Raw genomic sequence first — 23153 nt, forward strand, 5'->3', positions numbered from 1 at the left:
ATGGCTTTCATTTAAAGAAAGACTGGGTGTAGTTGAGATGTAGCTGTTGAACAAGTGTAGGCTGAAGTAGACCTGAGAAAAAGGAGTGTCCTTAGTCTGGTAAGAATTTTTGTAGCCTGTTAACATAGTTTTGAATGCTGGCTGTCAGATATCCCTGCAGGATATTAACTGGACCAGAGCCAGGACTAGTTGATGATAGAGAGTTGAACCAGTTTGCCGGGTGTTACTATACGTTGAGTAAGCAGGTAGCTCTTGAGGAAAGACTAACCATGGAAATGCCCACACAGAAGCATCATTTCCCCCTTGGTGTTCACCTGGCTGTATGCTCACTGCTGAGTCAATAACAGAAGCATATATGGAAACCAGGCTTCCTGTTGTGATTTTTTTTTTTCCAGGCAAAAATCCTCTCCAGGAAGTGTAAGCAGGGAGAAAGCACTATATCAAACTAGGCCATAGGTGTATGCAGCAGGTTTGCTTTCTTGGGCTTACTCAGTCCAAGCTCGTGCTCAGTGTGGACGATGTCCTGTCTCTGATGAATCAGAACCTGGAGTCAGTGACTTTGTGTCTTTTGAGAATTCAGTGGGTGGTTTCTTTCAAAAAGCTCTTGAGAGTGAGGGTTAGAGTGCTGTAGAAGGGTGAAACACCCTTGAGTTGAGATCTTTGGTAATCTTGGCACCTTGGCCTCTGAGATCTAGCAGTCCCTGGACAGTTTAAAATAAGATTCTCAGTAGACTAAATTCAGTTATGAAGTGGTAGATCTGACACTGCAGATTACACGCACCCAGCATCACCTTGCTATCTCCCCAAGCCACCTGGGGGACAACTGGGCCAACAGACCACGTGGGACCCTGGGGCAAATCACTTTAGGTGTGTCTACACTTCGATTAGACACCCGCGGCCGGCCCATGCCAGCTGACTCAGGCTGCAGCCAGAACTCTGGGATCCTCCCACCTTGTTGGTCCTAGAGTCTGGGCTCCAGCCTGAGCCCGGACATTTACACTGCAGTTAAACAGCCCCGCAGCCTGAGCCCCATGAGCCCAAGTCAGCTGGCACGGGCCAGCCACGGGATTTTAATTACAGTGTAGCCATACCCTTTGTGCCTCTATGTCCCATCTGTAAAAAGAGGATAATGCTTCCTTTCTATTGTCCTCTGATTTGTTGGTTTAGACTGTAAGCTCTTTGGAGCAAGGACTGATTCATACTATGCATCTGTACTAGACCTAACAAAATGGCAACTCAGTTCCTAACAGTACCAGCCAGGGCTATCAAAATACAAATAACAGGTCCTGCAGTGGTCAGCTAGGTCTCAAGAATAAATGCAGAGAGTCACGGTCAGATGCTCAGATATGGTTATGGACGCAGTGTGAAAACCTAGGTCAAGTCATGGTTTATCACCATGTCCACCACTCACCTTGCATTAAATAGCGTATATCAAAGAGTGGCATTGGAAACGGACAGTAATGCTATATGGAGGGATGGAACAAAAGCCTAATACTGCTCTGCATACCTGTCCTAAATGATCTGCGTTCTGTGTAAATGCTGTACAAAAGTCCTGTCGGACTGAGCCTGGGGCTGCAACCGTGAAACAGATGAACATGAGAAATGAATGTCTCCCTTGCCATCAAGTTTTACGTTGTATTACCACTTGGAAGATATTTATACATGTGAGAGAATGCCAGGTAGTTAAAAACATGTGTATTTTCCAGCCGTCAACCTGAGCCACCAAAGAAGGAAAAGGAGACAACTACAACCACCAGCTCTCAGTCCAAGAGAGCAGATGAATGGAAAGACCCATGGCGCCGATCCAAGTCGCCCAAGAAGAAACTTGGAATGTCTGCCTCTCCCAGCCGTGCACGCAGACGCCGGAAACCCTCTGCGTCATCAGCATCTGCCTCTGGTTCTTCCAGGTAAATGGAAGCAGGGGAGACGGAGGGAGAGCGAACACGTGAGCCTCCCTTGGATTATTCCTGTGATATGGTTACCTGTCCAATAGAGCAGCCATTTCGACGGGCACTTGCAAGTCTTGCTGGTCTGTTAGAGCACAATTGAATATTTCCATGTACCATTCCTAGACCTGTATAGCAGTGGGAATGGGGTGCAAGCAGGTGGTAACAGGAGGAGATGAGAGGCTTGGAGCACTGGTAATTGTAAACACTGGTGTGGGACACATTGGTTTACAACTTAGTGGGTTGCAACAGTGAACTGTCATTGGGAGCAAGGGGAAGTCTTCCAAGAAGCAGCTGTAGGTAGTGGACTACCCCAGAAAATTAGAACTTGAGTGAGGTTCAGCTCTAGTCACTAATCCTTGCAACAGCTGCTGGGGGGTGGGGTATGTGGCCCATATAAATCAACCTAGCTCACTCCAGGGGTAGCAGCGGGAGGGTTGGTGATAGGAAGGGTGTGCTCTGAGTGCTGAAGGAGAGTCTGGTAAAAGCTGGGAGCATGGAGACTGTGGAGCCCAGGAGCCAGGTCGAATAGAGCCATAGAGGACAGAACAGCCCCGTGGAAAGCAGGTACTGAATCAGGGAGAATTTGGACACAGGCTTGAGCCTAACTCCCTTTAAAGATTTGAACTTTGGGTTTCCAAAAAGAAAAAGGACCTCAAGCGAACTTGAGATACACAGAACACGCCAAACTGATATGATTTGGCTCTGAAATGGGTATAAAACACTGATAAGATAAATCCCAACATACCTTTATCTTAAGAACTGCTGCATTCTCTGGATTCCTCCCCCCACTCAGATCAGCGGTGGTCAGGCCATCCTGGCCCACCGGGGAACAAGCTGGTGGTGACGTGGTTGAAGATCATATAGAAGAGCTGGATTCTGAGCTGCCCTTTCCCAAAAAGGGATGGAGAGTCACTCGGGCAGAGGAAGGTGGTCAGCCTGTTCCAGATGGCTGGTGTGGTGGTTGCAAGAGAGCCCTCTTCATCGAAGCAGGAAATGAGGGGCGTGGGGTGCAGGGAGAGAGATTATAGATCTATAGGGTAATATGTCCCTGGATTGGTCTTGAAGATGGGGGTGGGAGGTTTGAATGATGTTCAGGAGAGTCCCTGAAACTAAACAGTGAAAATGAGAAATTTTGTTTTCCCCAAAATGAGTTGTTAATCTTTTTCTTCCAGGTCGTCTTCTCGCTCATCCTCCTATTCTGGTTCTGGTTCTTCACGATCTCGTTCCAGATCCTCTTCCTACAGCTCCTACTCTAGTCACTCTTCCAGACACAGTTCTTTCTCAGGCAGCAGGTCAAGGTACTGTTTCTTTGGCTTCTAATGCAACAGCTGCAACTTTCTTCTACTCACCAAAATAAATAAATAGGGTGCTTAGTTTTAAAATCTTTTCTTTGTGTTACTCAGATATTAAAAGCAGATACAAAACCAGTATCTGAAACAAAAATAGTCAAACCAACGATGATCTTAAACAGCAAGATCAGCGTATAAAGATAATTACTGGGAACTAAAATACTGGAATAATTACAGACCATGCACTGCCTCTATTTCAAAACAGTGTTTAAAATTTTCTCACCAAACAGCTCCATTCAGTGGACGGGCCTACTGCTCTCTCTGTGGACGCTGTTGTTCGTTGCTTCTTTCCCACTGATACTTTCTGTACCTCCTGTTCATACACAGTAGGTCTGAAAGAATCATTTTCACTGTTTAAAAGACCTGGAAATGAAAGTCTTGCAAAGTTGTTAACTAGATTCTATAATTTTTTAATGTTAGTTGGTTTAGTTACTGTTTAAGTGCCAGTCCAGGAAATAACTTCTGCACTTGGCTCTCTCGGCTTTGCTATACTCTGCTTGATTGTTCCCCTCACGTTTCAGGAAATCGCAAGAGCTTAATCCGTTCCCCAGTCTTTTTGCTCCTATCTAAGTGACTGTAGATTGCATTTGGAGTGTCTCGGCCAGAGCAGGAATACATGGGACTTGAAATAGAATTCACACTTGCAAGCATGATCTCATCTCTAGTTTGTCTCTCAATAAAAACCCATTCGGTGTGCCTGCCTGTGGACCTGAAGCCTGAAATGGAGTATGGAGGACTTGGACCCAAGCATTAAGATGGAATAGCTGAGAGCTAGTCACTTTCTGGCTAACATCCAATTTGTGCCTCAGAATTCCTATCTCCCATACTGGCATTTAGAGCAGAGGGCAGGTATGACACTAAGAGAACAAGTTTTGTCCCACTAAAAGTAGTCCGTGCAATATAGCCACTTAACCCAGGGGAGGAGAAGGTACAAATAAGAAGAGGGTACTCCCCACACCTGAAAGGCCTGGAGACCACAAGTGAGAGAACCTTTCTGCGATCCCAGGGACTGAGTTGAATGATGTACACCTTCTTTTCCGCCCAGAGCTAATCTTTTTTTATTTAATTGCCCAGGTCGCGATCCTTCTCATCTTCCCCTTCACCTTCCCCAACACCATCTCCACACAAAGCGCTTGTGAAAGCTAAAGGGGAGCCTGCACCACCTGCTGGAAAAGGGTAAGACTTCTTGTCTACTTGGAAGAGATGGTGTAGGAGAGCCCTCAAACTGTAGTTTCACCTTGGCCCTTAAAGGGTCCCGGGATACGATTCTGACTTTTGGTTCTGAAATCACCCACCCTACTGAAAACTGTAAATACAGAATGTTATTTGTATCGATTGACACTTGCATTTAAGTCTTTGATTAATTGTATTCCCTTAATTGTATTATAGTTCATGTACACAAGCTACACATATGGGTATATGTAAATGGTCCATATGTACACACATACTGATTTGTAAATTGGGTGTGTACAGATACGAAATCTGAATGACACTCTTGTAGAAGGGTTTCTGTGATATAAAGCATGTGACTAAAGCTAGTGTGTATTACACATATCATTAAACTAGCGAGCAGAAATATAGCTGTATACAGTTAGGGTGTGTCTGTTTGCAAATTCTTGGGTATGAATTAACACAAGTACAATAGCTCTGTAAACTTAAAATATTTGTTTAGTAGCTTATGTCACCCCTTGTGCTTTTTTTAATAGGCCTATATTTCATATTTCACCCACTTCTGTCACACTAACATAGTACACATGGTTATCCTGGGGAATGTTTCTCTGCTATATGCTGAGGTCATTGTTTTTAAAGGTGATATGGAAATTTTTCCAAAAGTTACAACTTGGAGGTCAGGCTGAATGCTCCAGCAGGGCACATGACTACTTCAGCCCATTTCTAATTCAGTATTTACTCACTTTCCTGAGCCCATGGCGTGCCTTCTGATGTATTGAGTCCCATGTGGAGTGATGCCTTTATATGTTCTCTTCTGGTAATATTGCATCTACTGCAGAACAGCATTGCAACCCCACAGCTGCCTAAAATGGCGCGTTTTCTTTTCCTGGTCAAACATAGCACGTATTTAATATTTGTGTTCTGCAGGTTATAAAATAAGAATATGAAATAGGTAGCAAAAGGGAGAAACTAACAGCCTTTGCAGCCAGCCAGCTCCGCTGCTGGTTAATAATGGGTGTGACATCACTATCACAGTGAACGCTGGACAATTGCCAACTGTTATGTAAGTGATTGGCTCATCGTGGGCCTGAAGAAGAGTAATGCTGGAAATGTGCTGAAATGACCCCTTTCCTATTTGGTATGTTCAGTATAAAAGCTTAAAGGCAATGCACAAGTCTGCTATTTACTGCACACTGTAAAGTGCAAGATTAAAAGTCTAGGATCAGAGTTTCAAAATGAGGCATGCACAAATCGATGCATACATTTGCACGCAACCTTAGCATGCAAACGTCCAGTACAGGTAAGTGAATCGGTTATTTGCACACAAATTAGTTCTGTGTGTCAAACTTTAAAGTCTGACCCACAACTTGTAAGCAGACGTTTGTTTCAGATACCTGTGAATCATAAGTAACCAGTTCCAAGGGGAGCTTGTGGAACTGTAAACTGCTGGAGTACGTTGTCACCATAACACTGCCTGTTTATATAATAGCTGATCTCTTTAAAAATCTTTCATGTTAGAATGCAATAAACTGCCCTTGTTAAGGGGCTTTGTAGTGTCAGAATGTTTCTGTGAAATATGGTTTACGTTGACTTTTCCAAAAGGCTATGGTAACAGGAATTGTATAATGTTTCAGCAGTGGGAAATATGTTGCTCCTGAAAATCCCCGTGTTACATGCCCATGGTGTTTGATCATACACGAGAGTATCAAAACTCCATTTTAACTTTGCAGTGAGAAATCTGTGAAGAAAGTAGGTGCCCTTCCAGTCCCACCACCATTGACTAAAGTTGCAACAGTTGCACCAGAGCCAGCCAAACCAGGGGATAACAGAGAGGCAAGAAGGAAGGAACGTCAAACGAGGACTCCACCCAGGAGGTAGGAGAACCTGGGCAGACGGGGTTTGATCATGCATACAAATGAAGAGCCGGTAATTGCTAATTGAGGAATTAACCAAAACTCACTCTGACTTAGAGGAGAAATCTGTCCCCTGGGATAGCAGGGGAACCAAAAAAGGGGCAGAATGTATTACTTACATGCAATAAAAAAAACCCAGGCCGATCTCTCTAGAGACCTGTTGAATGAGAACAGCAGGTGGAATCCTTGAATTGTACCAATAGGAAACCCTCATATTATAGGGTAAGCACACATTTTAGAGCAACTGATTGGTTAGTCCAGCCATTGAGGAAGCAAAGGAAGCTCAGAGCTACGTTGAATTCAGAGGGTCATACTCCATAATGAAGTAAAGGGAGGGAAGGACTCGGGGCTGCAGAGTTGGGTGCTGGCCTGCATCTGATGCTTAATAAATTAAAGAGAAGATTTCTACTGTGCCAACTCAGAAGGAAATGTGACTTCAAAAATGTGGAACTTCCCTCAGACCTAGCTAAATTGATGTGCCCTTTGAGGGCAAACAACAGTTTCCTTAGATCCTGGTGTTTTAAATCAATAAAAATAAAGTTCTATGCCATAATTCTATTTTCCTTTCAATGCCAAGCTTCCTAGGTCAATTCTTAGCTTTGAATGGAGCTGTTCCCCTTGTTCCTTAATAGTGACTAGAGAACAGTACTGGAAAGCTTGAGTTACTTCTGTCTCTGGTTGCTGGGATTCCTCTCCCCTTAGAAAAGTGGGTTATGGTTCCTTTACTGGAACAGGTTACTCTTAGGAGTCCTTAGACACTGCATGATCCCTTACATGACTGTTATGGGTGTCAGTGTTCGCAGAAGGAAAAGGAAATAAACCGTCCCTAATGTGAAACTTTAGAAGATCGGTACCAGTTAGCTTGTCACCCCAAACTTTAAGTAGCGAGTGGCGAGTTTGATATTTCTATAGTCCACGCTACAAGTCAGCCCCACAATCTTGTGCAGTTGACACTTTTTTGTTAGGAAATATTGGCTACTGATGCAATAGGACAGGACAGAGGTGCTGTTCTGTGTCCTGCTCCACCCAGCACCATTCAGTCTCTCACGAAATATCTGCTGTTCGGAAGCGGGGATGCATGGCCAGGACAGGGAAATCTGTTTGACTGACAAAACAGAATTCTCTGCTGTATTGTCGAGTGTCAGTCAATGTATGTAAATAACTGCATTGGAAGCCTCTTGAAATGCACAAAAAGCAGCCCTGCTTTATTGCTGAGTGTAGAATCAGATGAGAATGGCTTCTTTTGCTCTCTTGCAGGCGGACTGTAAGTGGCAGCATCAGTGGCAGTGCCAGCAGCTATAGCGGCTCCAGTTCCCGATCTAGGTCCTTGTCTCGGTCTCTCTCCCGGTCTCATTCCCGGTCGACGTCTGCCTCAGTTTCCCCCTCCCCATCTGGGTCCAGAAAATCCAGGTAAAGCACTGTCACTTTCAGTTTCACACTTGCTCATAACGGTTAACCGACCCAGGTTATGTGCCGGTGTTGTACTGGACACGTTTGAGAGCTCACAGTGCAGGAAACCACCTTCCTAGCAGGTGTGTGCAGTACAAGGAAAGATGCCTTTGCCCAGAGTATATAAATGAGTCTTAAATTTTGAAAAATGAAAACAATGTTAACAGCTGCCATGTTGCTTATTCTAGGAAATAATGAAATTATTGTCAATGTGCCCTGAATTATCCATTTTCACTCTAATTTGGGGCTGAAGCCTCTCTTCCCCCTGTTTTCAAATCTTAATTGAACGTTTACCTTGCTGTTGTAAATACAAATTCCAGGGTGTTTGTTTTTCTACAGCAATAGGCATTCATCTTACACAATGCTGCTATTCTAAACTTTTCTCTAAATCTCACTGTTGGATCTCTTTAGGGCTGATGCCTGGTGTGTCAGCACCGCTTATCAGAAAGCATCTAATAGATCTGGCTAGTGGTCGTGCTTTGCGCTGTTAATGGCAAATAAGGTTGCAAGAATGGTTCCCGTTGCACGTTTTGCCCCAAGACACCATTCAATTCTTTGACATGAATGGGTGTGCTGTGTCTGGCTCCCTCCAAAGCCCAGTGACTGACAAATTCTGATAGTCCTGAAATGAGTCCCCTTCAAAAGCATATTTAGATTAACTTGTGAAACCTATTCATACACAAGAGTGTTTCTGCAACCCCATAAGCAGCTGCTCCGTTTTTTCTATCTAAAGTTCTTAAGCCCTTGGGTAGTATGGTCGGTGTGGTCTATACAATGGAGCAGAATGTGGTTCAAATCAGAGCCAATTCGCACCTTTGTGCACTGCAGAGCCACACGGTTGAATGGCTACATTTTTTTTCCAGGAATGTAAGCATGTTTGTTAAATGTTGGTCTGATTCATTAGGCCCTCCAAAGGCTGATATGAGAGGCTAGGGGTGAGTCTGCCTCTCAGATGCTCTCTTTTTAACTTAACCCCACTGTAAAGTTTATGTTTAGGATTTCAGATGTCTACTTCTTTAGTTGTTACTTACACCGCACCAAATGATGAGCCTGCTGCTTTGCAGGTATTTGCAAGTAAGATCCCTGCCTTGTGACACTTACTGTAGACAGCACAGATATGGTGTGAGGGCAGAGATGGACAGGGAGTGCTGGTGTTCCTGCTGAAACATAAACAGAGCTGGCTTAATATTTGCTACTGCGCTGCTTTCCCCAGCAGTGTGCAAACAGTGTGTGCCTGACACGGTCAGAGCACCGGGCCCACTCATACTCCAGGACCAAAGCACTTTTTGAACACAGGAAATAATGTACTGAATGTACTCAAACCAAAACAGACTGCTGACACAATTCTGTAGCCACGCCCTCCTTTGGAGACGAAATTCTATCCCTGGGTTCCTGGGATACCAAGTCATCACCCTCTCCTCTAACAACTCACTTCTGTCATGGTACTGTTGAGTTGTGAGCTTGTGATTTGTTTTAAAGTGATGTGCCCTCCCCTGAATTTCCCTGCGATAGATCAAAGGTTTGGGGTCGGGCACTATCTTATCTTTATCTGGTCCAGTGCAAAGTACAAAGTCTGCATCAAAAAAATACAGTAGTCGTTCTCCAGCATTTTAATTGTGCAGAACATGTCATCAGACAGCATCCATCTTGTGAGCCATCTTCCCCTCTGCCTGTGCTGTTCTCTCCATCTCTGTGGTCTTGTGGCCCTTCAAAAAGGGAACCTTGTGGCCTCTGGAATGTAGCTCTTGAATCGCGGGCTTGGAGAATTCATGTCTTTTAAAGCTTCCTTGGTAAATAAGTATCAGGCAACTTGTGTATCAGGCAGCGTGAATGATATGGGGACACTCTTGACCTGAACTATATCCCTGAAACGTGTAGTCCAGGGCTTACCCTAGTTCTTGCTTTATTGATATCTCTGGGTGAATAAGCTGTATACTTGTCTCTGAGTATAATATTACATTGAAGGTTTTTGCTGTCTTGCATCTGACAATACGTTTGAGGGGGTAATGTCATCCCTGCCTCAGGAGAGGCAGACAACAGTCTTATCTTGTCCTGAGTGCCGCTCACCTTTGCAGCCCTTGTGACCGCTCCTCGGTGCGGCGTGAGAGTGAGCGAGCAGGCGCGTGTGTGAATTCGAGAGGCCCTCGTGGCGGTCTCCACGGGCGGAGACGGTGAGTGTGCCTGTCTCTTTTCCAGGTCCCTGAGCGTGAGCAGCGTCTCCTCTGTCTCTAGTGCCTCCTCCAGTAGCAGTTCCATACGCAGCGCAGACTCGGAAGACATGTACGCCGACCTGGCCAGTCCAGTGTCCTCAGCCAGCTCCCGGTCCCCGGCCCCAGCCCAGCAGAAGAAAGGTAGAAGTATCCAGTTCTGAGAATGAGGGAAGGGGGTGGGGCAAGATCTGCAGAGAGCTCACTTGGTGATATGGCAAACAGCATGGAACCCATTACACAGAGGTAAATGAAAGTGTGGGGAGCAACTGAGGTTTGATATAGATTGGGAGAGTCCAAAGGCTTCACCCAATGGGTGCTGAGAAGGCAGAGGTGACGAGCTTGAGCGGGAAGGCTTATGCATCATTTCTGTGCTGTTGTCTGTGTCTGCTTGGCTGCCCGTCTGAGAAGGGGTCTTCCTTTCCCCACAAACCCTGTATGTGCTTTGGTGCACGTTCCCCCAGCATCCTTCCGTTGCCCATCCTCTTTTCACTCTCGCTCCCCTGAGATGATGAGCCAGTGCAGCTCTCTCTTCCTGGGGGGACTAGTATTTCCTCTCATAAACTCCCCATTTGCTCATTTGAGACCCCATCACGGTCTGTTGCAAGAGCTTCTCATTCCTTGTCTGCTAATATGTTAACTATTCTCCCCTGGGGAATTCTGGCTTCCCACCGGTTTTAATCCGGGCGCCGTCGGCTTTGCTAACCAGCATGGGTCCCTGCAGCACCTTCCATCCTTTGAGCCTTTCTTTTTAAAAGGCAGGGCAGGATTTATTGCGCATCGCTGACACTAGAATTCTGGTTTCAGCAGGAAAATCGAAAAAAGAAGACAGTGTTAAAGAGGAGAAACGGAAACGGGAGGTGCCTGCCCAGCCCCTGAAATCAACAAAACCCACACAAGCGAGTAAATCGCAGCAGCTGCTCCCACCCCAGCAGCCCCCACTGCCCCAGCCTCAGCAGGGGGGGTTCAGTGCCCACAAAGAGATCAAATTGACGCTGTTGAATAAGGTGAGAGGTGGGGTGATGGCTCTCGGAGGGCTTTTCAGAGCAGGGGGAGGAAGGGGCCATTGCTGGCTCTCTGGCCTGTGGAGGAGAGTTTGCTGCCCTCTTGCTGAGGAGAGCTCTGCTGGGAATGTGTGCAGTTGCTTCTGAAGTTCTCATGATTATGGAAAGCGGTCAAATGACAGAACCTGTTAGGCAGTGTACACTATGTCTTGACTTCTGGCTGTGCTGGAAGCTTCCCTGGGGCACATTCCTCCTGCCCCATCAGGGGCTGTTGCCTGCTTTCCCTGAGCCACATTCTTTAGGCCTGTGGCCATATAGCACCTTGGCCTGAGATCTCAGCGTGAGAGCCTCCTGAGCTAGGCAGGGTCACACGCAGTGCCTTTCACTGCAGATTCTCCTGCCTCTGTCTGAGCCTCGCCAACCTGCAGCCATATGGAAGCGTGATCTCTACGAGCTTGACTCGTGTTGCATAAGGGTGCTGAGCCTGCCTTGGGAATGAGCTCTCCTTAGCCTGGCTGGCTCTAAAAGTGATCACTGAAAGAGATTAAAATGGGTCAGTGCATGAATGTGGAGACCCCAAAGGACTGTCCTGCAGAAGGTGGAGTTGGTGTCTTATTAGGTGTGACTCCCTCATAGTTAGTGCTGGGCCTGATACCCCAGCATGCCGTTAGGAGAAAATATGCTCCTAGAGTTTGCCATCCTTTGGCTGAGAAGCTCGGTCAAGATCCCGACCGCATGTGGTGGTTCACCCTCATGGGGCTTCATGCTGGAGGAGGGCGTTACCCAAATGACCTGGATAATTTCAGTTGGAGTGGTCATTTCCTGCTACCCTGAATTCTGCTTGCGACATTCTCCCGACTTCTCCTCCCTCAACTGCAGTGAGGAGTGTTCTGTGTGTGATGGGATTCCGACAGCTCGCTTGTTAAGCAAGCTAGGCTCCTCTCTGGTGAAGGGGACATGATAAATGACTTACTAAATGTTACACAGACCCTGCCATAATGTGGTGGTAGAATCCCCTTTCCCTTGTATTGGGGCGTGTTCTAGAGAAAAACATGGCCCTGTAGACCTTGTTAGTACTCGTGTCATCATCCTGAGCCAAGCCAAAAGAGACCAGACAAAATGCAGCTTTTTACTTCCTGTGATTCGATGTAAAATGCCCCGTTAGCAGAAACGCAGTCTGACCTCTAAGAGCTGTTCCCGATCATTGTAATGGCACATGACTCCAAGGGATCACTTTGCTGTTCAAGTGGCTTGTACCCGGGAAAGCAGTTTACCAGCCTGCTGCAAGGAAACCTCCTTAAGTACTGGGGCAGTGTGTTCCACTGGTATGGAAGCATTGCGATGCCCATGACAAAGGAACAGCGCCCAGCTGCGTCAGTTTCCTCCCTACGGGATATATATGTATCCGAATCTATCATCTGTTTCCTTCCATTTCAGGCGGCTGACAAAGGAAGCAGGAAGAGATATGAGCCAGCAGACAAAGACAGACAGGGCTCTCCTCCAGCCAAACGGGTTAACCTGTCACCTGACAGAGGTGAGGAATCTGAGAGATGCAGTGATAGGGTAAATGCTCTCTGGCATGGCCTGAATGCAGCTCTGCGGGCAGCAGTTTAACTGCTAGGGGAGGTCATTTGGTCATGGGGCAGTCAGCAGGTTAGATTCCAAGGGATCGCTGCCTCTGCCTTCCATTAGCTGGAAGGGTGTGTGCCAGAAGTTCATTTCTCCAAACCAGGGCTGCGTCTTCTCCAATAAAAACAGGGGTGTTTGTCATGCTCTCCCACTGGCGAAACATGGTGGGGAGGAGGAACTTTCATTTACTGTGAGGTCAACCCCAGGGGGCGAGTATAGCACTGGCCTCCCCGGCTACCTTGTGGCTATCAGTGCCTGGTCTCCACTTTGGATTTTACAGCAAGATAATTATCTTGCCTCAGTTACTTGCTGTACAATCCCCCACCTTCCTGTACTATGCTTTAGTCTCCTGGGAGTCCTGGGGAAACCTTCATCGCATGCAGGCCTGCTGTCCACTCGCTGCCTGTTACTGATGCAGCTGTTCGAGTCAGCAGGTTTTAGAAACCCCCACATCTCCAGCTCTCTCCCCGCTCGTGGTGTTGCCCTTTGCTTTAAAGGCATATGAGGGGAGCACAGAAGGTTGAGGGGCCAGAACATAATATTAACCCTGCTTAATTCCTGTGAAACAGATACTTCCATACACTTGTGTGTGACAAAATCTAGGCTGGGACTGTAATAAAAATACACCATGACTCCAGTCTCTTTCCTTTCTCTTGTAACTTGTTAGCACTGAATCCTAGCTATTTGCATACTTGTCCATTAGCACCTTTATAGTGGTTAGGCCCTGTAGATGCAACCTGTCGGAGAACCAGCTATTACCCTGCTTTCTTTCAGCCTTGGCTGTTGCTAATGCAAAACAAAGAAGCAGGCAATGGTGGAGGTGTTGCAGCTTTGCCTTGAGTGTTGTACAGAAGCTGGCTGTGACACGTGATGGTGTTTTCCCTAATCTCTCACTGTAGGCATATTACGTTGGCTGTGGCTTGGAGCCAGCAAAAATCCTTAGAGTGCTAATAACTCTGTCCCATCCCACTGCTGAAACGGTGACTTGGAGAATTCGGCTAGATTTAAAATCACTATGACTCAGTGAAACAGTGCAGCTCGACCAGATATTCATGCCTTCAGCCAGCTGGGAAGCAAAGACAGCCGTTTTATCCTAGTTCTTGGATTGCTGGATGGACATGGGAAAGGCGGGCTAAGAAGCATGGCTGTTCTCATCCTCCCAGTGCCTGACTGCCCGTGAAGGAGAATGCACCGAACATACTGCCTGAATACAGCAAACCTGTGTTGCTTCACCTCTCCTCACGATTCATGTGTGCCTGGCAGTTCATGGGCAAATATAAAGGTGTCCCAGGGGCTTGTGAGCCAGTGGAAAGATCCCTCTGGAAGGCACAGGGTATAGCACTCCCTGCAGTTCCCGGCGGAGGGCGAGAGGGCAACACATTGTGCATCACACACTCCTAGGTTACTCTTATTCCTCACAAGTGCAGTGTCTCTGCAGAGCTGAGGGAGTTTCTCGAAGTGCTGCAGCTGGACCTTTCCTTTCCTGATGCAGCCTGGCCCATCTAGGGAATGGCTGTGTTTAAAGTGGCGAAACGGTACTGTGTGCTCTGGTAACACACCATGGCTTATGCAAGGGCTAAAACCTTTTGTCTTTATGTTCTGCAATAGGTCCTCGCGATAGGAAACCTGCTGGGAGAATCTCTTCACCCAAACAAGATCGGCAGAGAGGCCAGAACCCTAAACCATCTCCTGCTCAGACAGACAGGTCAGTGCGTATCCCGCCATCCACGCCCACCTGTGACTTGTTATCTCTTGGCCAGCATGGTTTGCAGAAGAGCAAAATCCTTGGCTTGTTGGCTAGGAAAAGAGCTGTTTGGCCAAAGACCTGTGGAGGAAGACCTCTCTTTCCCTTCTCTAGCAGTCTACCACAGAGAGACGTAAGAGCCTCACTCATGGTTCGTTGAAGAAAACTGGGAGGATAGGGATGTAATTGGACGGTAGAGTGGCTTAAGGCAGTACTGAGAAGCAAGGAATTCTCTGCCACTGCCCTGACACCAGTTGCTTCACCCATGACTCAGTTTCCCTGCCTCTGAAATGGGTTTAATTCAGACGTCTCATGTAGTGCACATTGAGATCCTTGGATAAAAGGTGCTGTGGACATGCAAAGTACTAGCAGTGAAGATCTTAACTATATACAACTACTTCAGTGTGAACTGCAGCCGGTGGAGTTTGCTAGGCAGAGCTCAGATTGCATGGAAGCCAGTGGGCTCCCTGTGCCAGCTGTCCCATTGTGGGGTCAGTCCTAGCTACAGGTGCTGGTTGTGACCTCGTCTCTCCTGGCCGGTGTGCATCATTCCATGTCTCTTGGCTAATCTTGCACAAGCTGAGCCACTTAAAAACCAGAGTAGGCTGCCAAGATGTGGCTTCTGGTAGGAGTTAAAGTGAATGACCCTGATTCCATCTACGCCCATCCAGGCCTTGGTCTCTGGTGCTAGCTTGTTCTCCTTCCTGTAGTATTTCAACTGAAACAGAGCAAACGCCACCTTCGTTGCATAGCAGAACCCAAAATGCGATGCCAGGGGCCTCGTTGCTTTAGTGAGCAAGGACCACGCTGTGTCAGCATGGTTTCTGTTGGAATGCCTTGCTCAGCGAAATAGGGAGTGTTGTCTCTGGTACAGCTGAGATGGCCTCTGTCCAACTTGATGCTGGTAGGAGCCAGGTAGGGTGACCAAACAGCAAGTGTGAAAAATCGGGATGGTGGTGGGGGGTAATAGGAGCCTATATAAGAAATATTCTTATTTCTATATAAGAAAAAGGACCCAAAAATCGGGACATCTGGTCACCCGAGAGCCAGGTAACACTGCTTTGCATTTCTCTAGCAACTTCCCTCAGAGATCTCTGTGGACATTGAGCCAGTCTTGTCCAATGCCTTGCCTTCCTATGACATGGGGTCTTTGCCGATTGGGACACCGAGGCACAGAGAAATTGAAGCTTGTCCAGTGCCCCACAGGAAGTGGGACAGAGCCTGAAATAGAACCCAGGTCTCTCACTGCTCAGTCCTCAAGCCTGGCCTTCCTCCTTAGACTACCAGGAGGTTATATTTCTAAGCTGTAATGGGGAACCTGAGCATTGTTACCTGCTTTTTCTGGAGCTGGCATTGCTAGCTCCTAACCCTCTTCCACCTGCTCTAGTTTGAGGGTTTAGTAACAGTATATGCTGGGCAAGGGAATCACAAGAACCCTGAGCTTGGGGACTGGCCGGGGTAAAGGAGAGGCAGGCAGAGCTCTCCCGGAGCTTAGTTTTGAGGTTTTAAATGCTTTTCAGTTCACATTTGAACAGCCTGCCCCTTACTCAGGGATTAATATCAAAGGGCGTCAAGTGAGGAGTTGCTGGGTTTAAGGAGGATTACCAGGCTGTCTCTGTAACCTGGGCTATTGAGTCTTACCACTCATGTGACATGCCGTCAGATTGCCAGAAGCAGCTACACAAACGGTCACAGATCAGTCCCAAGTGGCACTAGTGTGACCCCACGTGACAGCTGCCAGAAAGAGGGAGGTGAGGCTCAAATTGCACCCCTCCCGCTGAGCTTGGGCACTGCAGTCAGCTGCACGTTGTGCAATTCCGAGGACTATAGACGCTGTTCGGCAATCCCTGCGAGGGGGGGCGTGGGAGGGTTGACAGCATTTCCTGGCTTCTGGCTGTCATCACTGCCTTACCTAATGGCTGGGGGTTTCCTCTGGATTTTTATGGCCCCAGTAGGTGGGAGCAGGGAGGGAGGTGGAGTGCAGTCCATAAAACAGCAAGGTGTGACTCGCCTCTTTGAACTCCACCTCTGCCAGGTCATCTGGAAAAAGCCAGGCAGTGTGGATGGTTAGGTGGGGCAGCTGCTGGGACAGCCGAGTTCATTCAGCATGGGGATTCTTTGGAGCCACCAAGCTGTGCAGTATTTAACCATGTGATTTCCCCACCTCCCCCTCTTTTTTTGGTACAGTCATGTGTTGTCCCTTATCTCAAAGCAGCTTGTAAACTCCTTGCGGGAGGGACCATGTCTTCCTGTGTGTCTGTCCCGTCCTAGCATGCTGGAGCGCTAACCTAGGCCTCTGGGTTGCTACTGCATGAGTGCGGTGGATTTAACTCCACCGTTCCTCAGGTACTTTTCAGCTGGGCTTGCCACTCCACTCCTAAAACTCGTTCATTTCAGCCAGCCTTTAAAGCAGTGGAGCAACTTCCTCCAGCAAAGAGCTGACTGCTTCATTAGTGTTTCTGCAGCACAGGGAAACGTGCTGTGCTATTTAACCCCTGCTGCTGTTCGAAAACCTCTTGATCTCGGAGCTGCATGTGCAGGAGCCCCCTCTGTTACCAATCCGTCCCCCCTTACCGCGTTGTGGCTTTTTCTCTCCCCCACCCTATAGGAAACGCCAGCTGTCGCCCCAGTCCAAGAGTTCCAGCAAAGTCACAAGTGTACCAGGCAAAGCAACCGAGCCAGGCCCAACAGCTGCAAGTGCGAAATCGGGCAAGTCCAGCACGCTGTCGCGGCGGGAGGAGCTCCTGAAGCAGCTGAAAGCCGTGGAAGACGCCATTGCTCGTAAACGGGCCAAAATCCCTGGGAAAGTATAGTCCAATGTGTGCAGAGCTCTGTCTCCACCTGGATTCGAGACTCTTCCATGTTTTTATAAATAGTATACAAGCGGCCACTCTGGATTTTGCAGTTCTGTCTGATTTTGGCTGCAATTCTTTTTAAAAATTTAAAAAAAAAAAAAAAAAAAGTTTGTCAGCTGAAAAATCCCACAGACGAGACGACTCACTCTGGCTCCTAACCCGTACGGTGGAGAGTCGGGGGGTAATCCCCTCTCTGCATCAGCCATGCAAGACAGACCGAGCCGGCACCGAGATGGAGGCCCACACCGCCACGTTTTCCCTGTAAATTATGCACAGAGGACTCCAAATTCCAGCCCTGTTGGATACTTTCACTTTCTCTCTCTCTCTCTGCCCTGCCCTGCCCTCCCCTCTTCGCTAGCCATAAGTTGTATTCTTCTAGTTAGCCTAGCTGTGTGTTGAGTGTCTTCAGCAATGCAGTTCTATATACTGTGTAACGAGAGAACCGAAAACCGCTGTGAACTACTGGCAACATCATCTTCTCTCCCCTGCCCCTCCCTCCCCCAGGAACAAAAAAAATATATATATATTCTTGACTAAAGTCTGATTGGGAACTATGACCTGTCTTTTATTTTAAGCATCAGATTGTTTTAGTTGATTTAAAAAAAAAAAAAAAAAAAGAAAGCCAAGGTATTGTTGGGATGTCTGTCTGAGGAGGGTCTTTTTTTGAGGGGTCTCCCTGAAATAAAGTATTTTGATAAACAGTTCTTCCTATCTATTTTGTTCTCTTAACGATCCCAGTGTGGATCCCTCACTGTGGTCTCTGGGCACCTGCCCTCTTCTCTTTGGGTGTTTCTTCCCTCTGTCTGTAAGCTCTTCAGCCAGGTTGACTTCCCTGTGTAGTATAGTGCGGTCAGGTGACAGAGCCATTTAATCTTCCAGTGTTGGCACTGCTGTCGCCAAGGTTTGTCTGAATGTGAGCTCCTGTCACGGCGGGCTGCTGCTTAATGTTACATTAACATCCTAGTGCTGGCACATCTTGTGCTCTGGAGCTGTTTCTGGAGGCTCCTAATGCCTTATAAACACTGGGCTCCAGCCAGAACTTCCGTTGAAGACCAGCTGCATTGTTTAACCATGGCAGAACTCCCATCAGGAAGGTAGCACTATCCCCATTTTCCAGAGGAGGAAACTGAGGCACAGGCGCAAAGTGAAATCCCCAAGTTCACAGTAGCAAATCCGTGGTAGAGCTTTAAGTGCATCCCAGACCTGATGGTGCTTTGGCCAGTCCTTTAACCTCCAGATTGTGCTTCCTCTCCTGACCCTGCTGTACTGCTTCGAGAGCTAATTTGATGTTACGAACTTAGCATTGTCGGTGTTTGCTGCACAATCAAGTAAGGGGTGAAGGACGTCAGACGAGGGAGAAGCCACCACTACTTCTAGTGGTGAGCAGGGATCCTAGGACTCCATTTGCCAAGGAAAAAGGCAGAATTTGCATTTTTACAGGGAATTTTTTATTTTTACATTTTGTGACAAAACATACCCTAGAACCCCGTTTATCCAAGCCTCCATTATCCGGCTCTCCGTATTAACCGAACCACCAGCAGCCCAGATCTGACCAGGGGTGGGGCTGACCAGCCGAGGCCGGTTCAGTTAATACAGAAAGCCAGATAATGGAGGCTCCGATTACGAGGGTTCTGCTGTCTGTCAATAAAAGGTGTTCAACAGATACCTCTCTCTAAACTTTCAGTGTTTCATTTTAAATGTGGGAAAACATGGATTTTCATGGTTTTTATAGGAGAATTTTGTTCTCTCAGAAAACTAGGATCCCTGGTGGTGAGCTGTGATGTAATGGCAAGTCAAAGGTGAGGGGCCTTTACATCCAAGGCCCTAGTACAGTGATACCTAGGTTTCATTGTGAGATGAAACTCAGAGCTCAGCCGCGCACAGATCCAAAAGAACACACAGGCCAGGAGCAATAATTCAATCACTGGATAGCCCTTCAGCTGGGAAGTGAGAGTCTCCTGCACATCTGCCACTTTCACCTGACTCTCAGCACTTGTACTAATGACAATAACAAGTATCTTCACAGCGGCGAGATTTGGGGGGAGACACCAGCCTTCTGGAATCAACTCCTGGTTTTCCCACCTTCCCCAGCCCTACGTTAGAGGGTTTGGGAAGTAGGCCTTGCCAAAAAGAAAAGGCCTGACTTGGTGCTTGGGTATCTTGCCTGGTCGTGCCACTGGGAGGGGAGCATGTTCCCGAAGCTGGTGGTGACCGGTGTTAAAGGCATGGGGCTGCACCTTTCCCTGTATCTTCAGCCATGGCTGGGAGGCCTGGCTCGCTGGACCAATGACCTCTTTCCCCAGAACAACTGCCGCATTCTTAAACTTCCAGTAGCATTGCTCTACCTTGACTTTCCTAATCTAGGGGCGGGAGCGCATATTTCTGACAGAGTTAGCTGCTGAAACCTTGCCATTTCCTGGGAACAGTAGCAGCCTGGCTTGGGTCAGCAGTGACCTGTCCAAGGGCCACTTATTTAGAGGTCATGAACCTGCTGGTTTAAAAAGGATTAAGTACAAAAACTGTGCACGCTTTGCAAAATGGAGCATGCTGGTGGCATGAGCTGGATGACTATTTGGGCTTGAGAGTCCCAAGTAAAACGCCTGGTAAGGGTGCACCCCATCTTTGCGACCTGGAATTGCTGCTAAATAGCTCTCTGCTGTGGGCACTGCCGTTTAGAGGCCCTTGTACTCATTTTCATTTGCTCTACGCTGCCTGTCTCCTGGGATCTGGCAATGCAGTCTAACCCCCAGATAAGCCTCCGAGGGGACTGGCTACAAGGATCACTTTGGATTCGTTTCTCCGTCAGCTTGATTCTGTGTGCATGCCCCTAAGGCTTGGTAATGCTTTCTAGCCCTTGCTCCCACGGCACTTTAGAAAGGTGAGCGCACATCCTTCCAAAGCACAGACATCAATGCCCTTCCCCTCCTCCCAGAGCTGGAACTGGACCACGCGGTCTGCAGAGTCTCTCTCCCCCCCGATGGTATGTAATGGCTGTAAGACATGGAGTCTAACGGTGCAGAAGTCAGTGAGCGGGCGGGCGCGGGGGGTTGCTTGGCCAGAGTGCTGAGAAGCAAGCAGCTGCAACCAGCCAGGCGAAGGTTTGCCGGCCTCTCTGGATAGGCAAGTCCCTTTGTTGGGGTGCAGACATGGGCCCTTCGCTCCCAGGCATTTCAGAGCAAGGTTCGGAGAGCAGAGGGGGCGGCAAACCCTCTCCCCCAGGAAAGCGGGAGATGCTTGTTTGGATATCGCCTCCTGAAACGGGGGCTGGGACAAAGCGGAGCAGCTCCACCCCGTCATTCAGGAGTGGCCGGCTCCCAGGGGTGGCCCTGGGCCCAGAGACCTCGTGTCTGAGCAGCCTGAGTCTATTGATGCTAGGCCTGAAACTCCCGGGGATACCTAGGGGAGCCAAACCCTTGCTGTGTCTCCCACAGCGCTCACTCCTCGGTGTAGCCCCAGCCATTTAAAGGCAGGGTTCGCCCTTGTCTCTATGGCACCCAGCTAGCGCGTGAATCCAGCCAGGCGACGGCCCAGGGAGCAGCCCACACAGCGATGCCCCTCCGTCAAGAGAGCTGCAGACTGGATGACCTCAGCATGGTTCCCCCCCCCCCTCTTCCCCATCCTCGCTCCCTGTTCGAAAGCCTCTGCTCCCACATTAGGTGAGATCCCAATCTCGGAGCCCCCCCGGTCCCCCTCCTGCCCACAGAACTCCCTTCTCTTCCCCCTAGTGCCCCTTCAGGCCGCGTTTGACATGTAAGGCCTGGAGTGGCTGGCTCCAGCCTCCCGCGCCAGGGCATGTCAGCCAGGAAGTCCCTGAGCTAGCGGCCGCCTCAAAGGCAAGTTTCGCATTCTTTCCATGCTGCGTTTGTTTCATGCCTGCACTGAGCCTTGCCAAAGGGCCGGGGCCTCGTGACGGCGGAGGTGTGTCTGCCACTGGCCCTGAGGTCGGGGGGGCAAGGCACTGACTTGTGTGTTAATGTTTGCTCCGATGCGGGCCCTGCTCGATGCCCAGGCCGCTGGGTCCCTGGCCCCTCAGCAGCTGCAGCTGCTCTCAAACCCACGCCCGCCAGGCCGGCCTTTCACATGTGCGTGGGCGAAAGGTATCACCTGTCAGCCCTTTCCTGTGTTACCCAACTTGGGACTTCTCACCTTGCTTCAGCTCCCCACCTCAGCAGCCACCGAGAAATGGGTCACTTGTTACATGGGGCGGTGACGTCCTTCGCCGGCTCTGCCGCAAGGGGTCCGGGGTCTCCGGCTCGCTCTGATTAGCTCGGTGCCGCTGGGACGTGGGCGAGGGGCCAGCTCTCTGCCCGCCAAGCCCCACGCTGCTGCCAGCTGGAGGTGCCGGGGCTTATACTCTGCTCCTGCCTGTGGTCACCTGCTGCCTCTCTCCCCGACTGGGGGTGCTGCATTTATTCCTGTAAACAATTCACCTGCACACACAGCATGGAGTGGACACAGACCGGGGACAGGCCCTTTCCCTGCTGGCACCCAGGACTGGAAACTCTCTGGGAAGCACAGACTCCATTTGGCACCAAGCAGCTGTCTTTGGCCCAGGGAGCGGGTGGGGGGGGTCTCACCTGTTCAGTGGGCAGGTTAATGAGAGTTGCCCCCCCCCATCACTCTGCTGTTCTCCCCCTTTCCATTCAGTCAGGGGCCCCAGGGAGTCCCTGCAAGGAGCCGTGGCCACGAAAGTGCTGGGCAGTGCTTTGCAAAAATTCCTAGGCTGCTTCCCCTGCAGAAGTCGGGGGGAGGGGGAGGAATCTTCAACGCCAGGGGCTGGATCTCGCCTCTGCTGCGGGGCTGGAAATAGTCCGGCTGTCTCAGCCCTGCTCAGGGGTAAGGGAAGAGTCGTAAGGACACATCAGCTTGGGGAGGGGGGAGTGCAAACAAAGCCGCAGGCTTATCCCCACAGGGTCTGAGATATGGGGTCGTGGGAGGAGCTGGACAGAAGGGCAACTGCCTGCCCCTTCCCCTGCTAGTGCTGCCCCCCGCTTCACCCTCCAGCCATGGAACTGGGGGTTGGTGCTGCCTGGCAGGGAGACCAAGAGAGAGGCATTAGGAGGCGCCGAGGGAAGGCCTGGGAGTCATGCCTCACTGTTCCCGATGCCAAAGGCTGCATTTCAATATGCAGCCCTGGCCCCAGGACAGCCCTGCAGTCACTGGCCCGGGGGTGCGCAGAGAGCCCCAGTCCTGCGCTGAGTGAACCTGACGGTGGGCACAAGGGCAAGGGACTGCTCCCTCCCTGTCTGAACCCGTGGGTGCTGGCCCGGTACCTGGAAACCCTGGTTGCCCAGCCCCACTCTCCGGGCAGCGCATGGCCTTGGGGCTCCGGCCGAGTCCCGCCCCCATCACCACGCAGCGGGGCAGGGGGCCGGGCTCAGCCACGCAGCGAGGCTCCAGGCCAGATTGCCTCCCAGCCGTTGGTGGCATCGGGGCCGGTCCCAGCGAGCTGCAGTTGCCCCGCTGGGCGTGGCCCAGTGAGCTACAGTGCGGCATGGGGGTTTCCCCTTAATCCCAGGCCAAGCCGGCAGGAGCACGTGACAGCCACGGTGAATGAGTGACTCCAGCGCATGGCAGCAAGGAGCAGCGCCTGGTAAGGCCGGTTTGCAGGGAACCCGTGATCCAGCCAAAAGTTCAGAGCCTGCTTTGCGGGTTGACGTTTCACCCAGTTGTGGCTGCATGTTAACCCTTCCACGGCCGCTCGGGGGGGGGGGGGTAAGGCACCCCATCTCTCCGGCATCTCCCCGTGCTGCCCAAGTGCCCCCTCAATCAGGCAGCCCGCACGTGTCCAACGCTGCCAGTGCGACGTGGTCAGGCCTCGGGGCGTTATCTTTGGGAAGGGGGCTTGACTGAAGAGATGGGGCCTGTTCCAGACGCGGGTTAA

At 49.6% G+C, this 23153-nt stretch overlaps 1 protein-coding gene across 5 annotated transcripts in view; it reads left to right on the forward strand.

Moving 5' to 3' along the window:
- Positions 1 to 17973, forward strand: part of ZC3H18 (zinc finger CCCH-type containing 18) — a 60785-nt gene extending 42812 nt beyond the window's left edge. For 3 of the 5 annotated variants that reach the window (XM_048816799.2, XM_048816803.2, XM_048816801.2), the window contains exons 10-19: positions 1707 to 1907; positions 3122 to 3247; positions 4373 to 4474; positions 6199 to 6342; positions 7639 to 7791; positions 10027 to 10181; positions 10845 to 11044; positions 12479 to 12575; positions 14279 to 14375; positions 17023 to 17973. In XM_048816799.2, the coding sequence (XP_048672756.1) occupies positions 1707 to 1907; positions 3122 to 3247; positions 4373 to 4474; positions 6199 to 6342; positions 7639 to 7791; positions 10027 to 10181; positions 10845 to 11044; positions 12479 to 12575; positions 14279 to 14375; positions 17023 to 17227 (1480 nt within the window). In that variant the 3' untranslated portion in view covers positions 17228 to 17973. The remainder of the gene's footprint in view (positions 1 to 1706; positions 1908 to 3121; positions 3248 to 4372; positions 4475 to 6198; positions 6343 to 7638; positions 7792 to 10026; positions 10182 to 10844; positions 11045 to 12478; positions 12576 to 14278; positions 14376 to 17022) is intronic. The other 2 variants (XM_048816802.2, XM_048816804.2) reach the window with 2 other exon arrangements.
- Positions 17974 to 23153: the final 5180 nt, after the last annotated feature.

The sequence above is a fragment of the Caretta caretta genome, chromosome 12, assembly GCF_965140235.1.
Source record: "Caretta caretta isolate rCarCar2 chromosome 12, rCarCar1.hap1, whole genome shotgun sequence".
Lineage (NCBI taxonomy): Eukaryota > Metazoa > Chordata > Testudines > Cheloniidae > Caretta > Caretta caretta.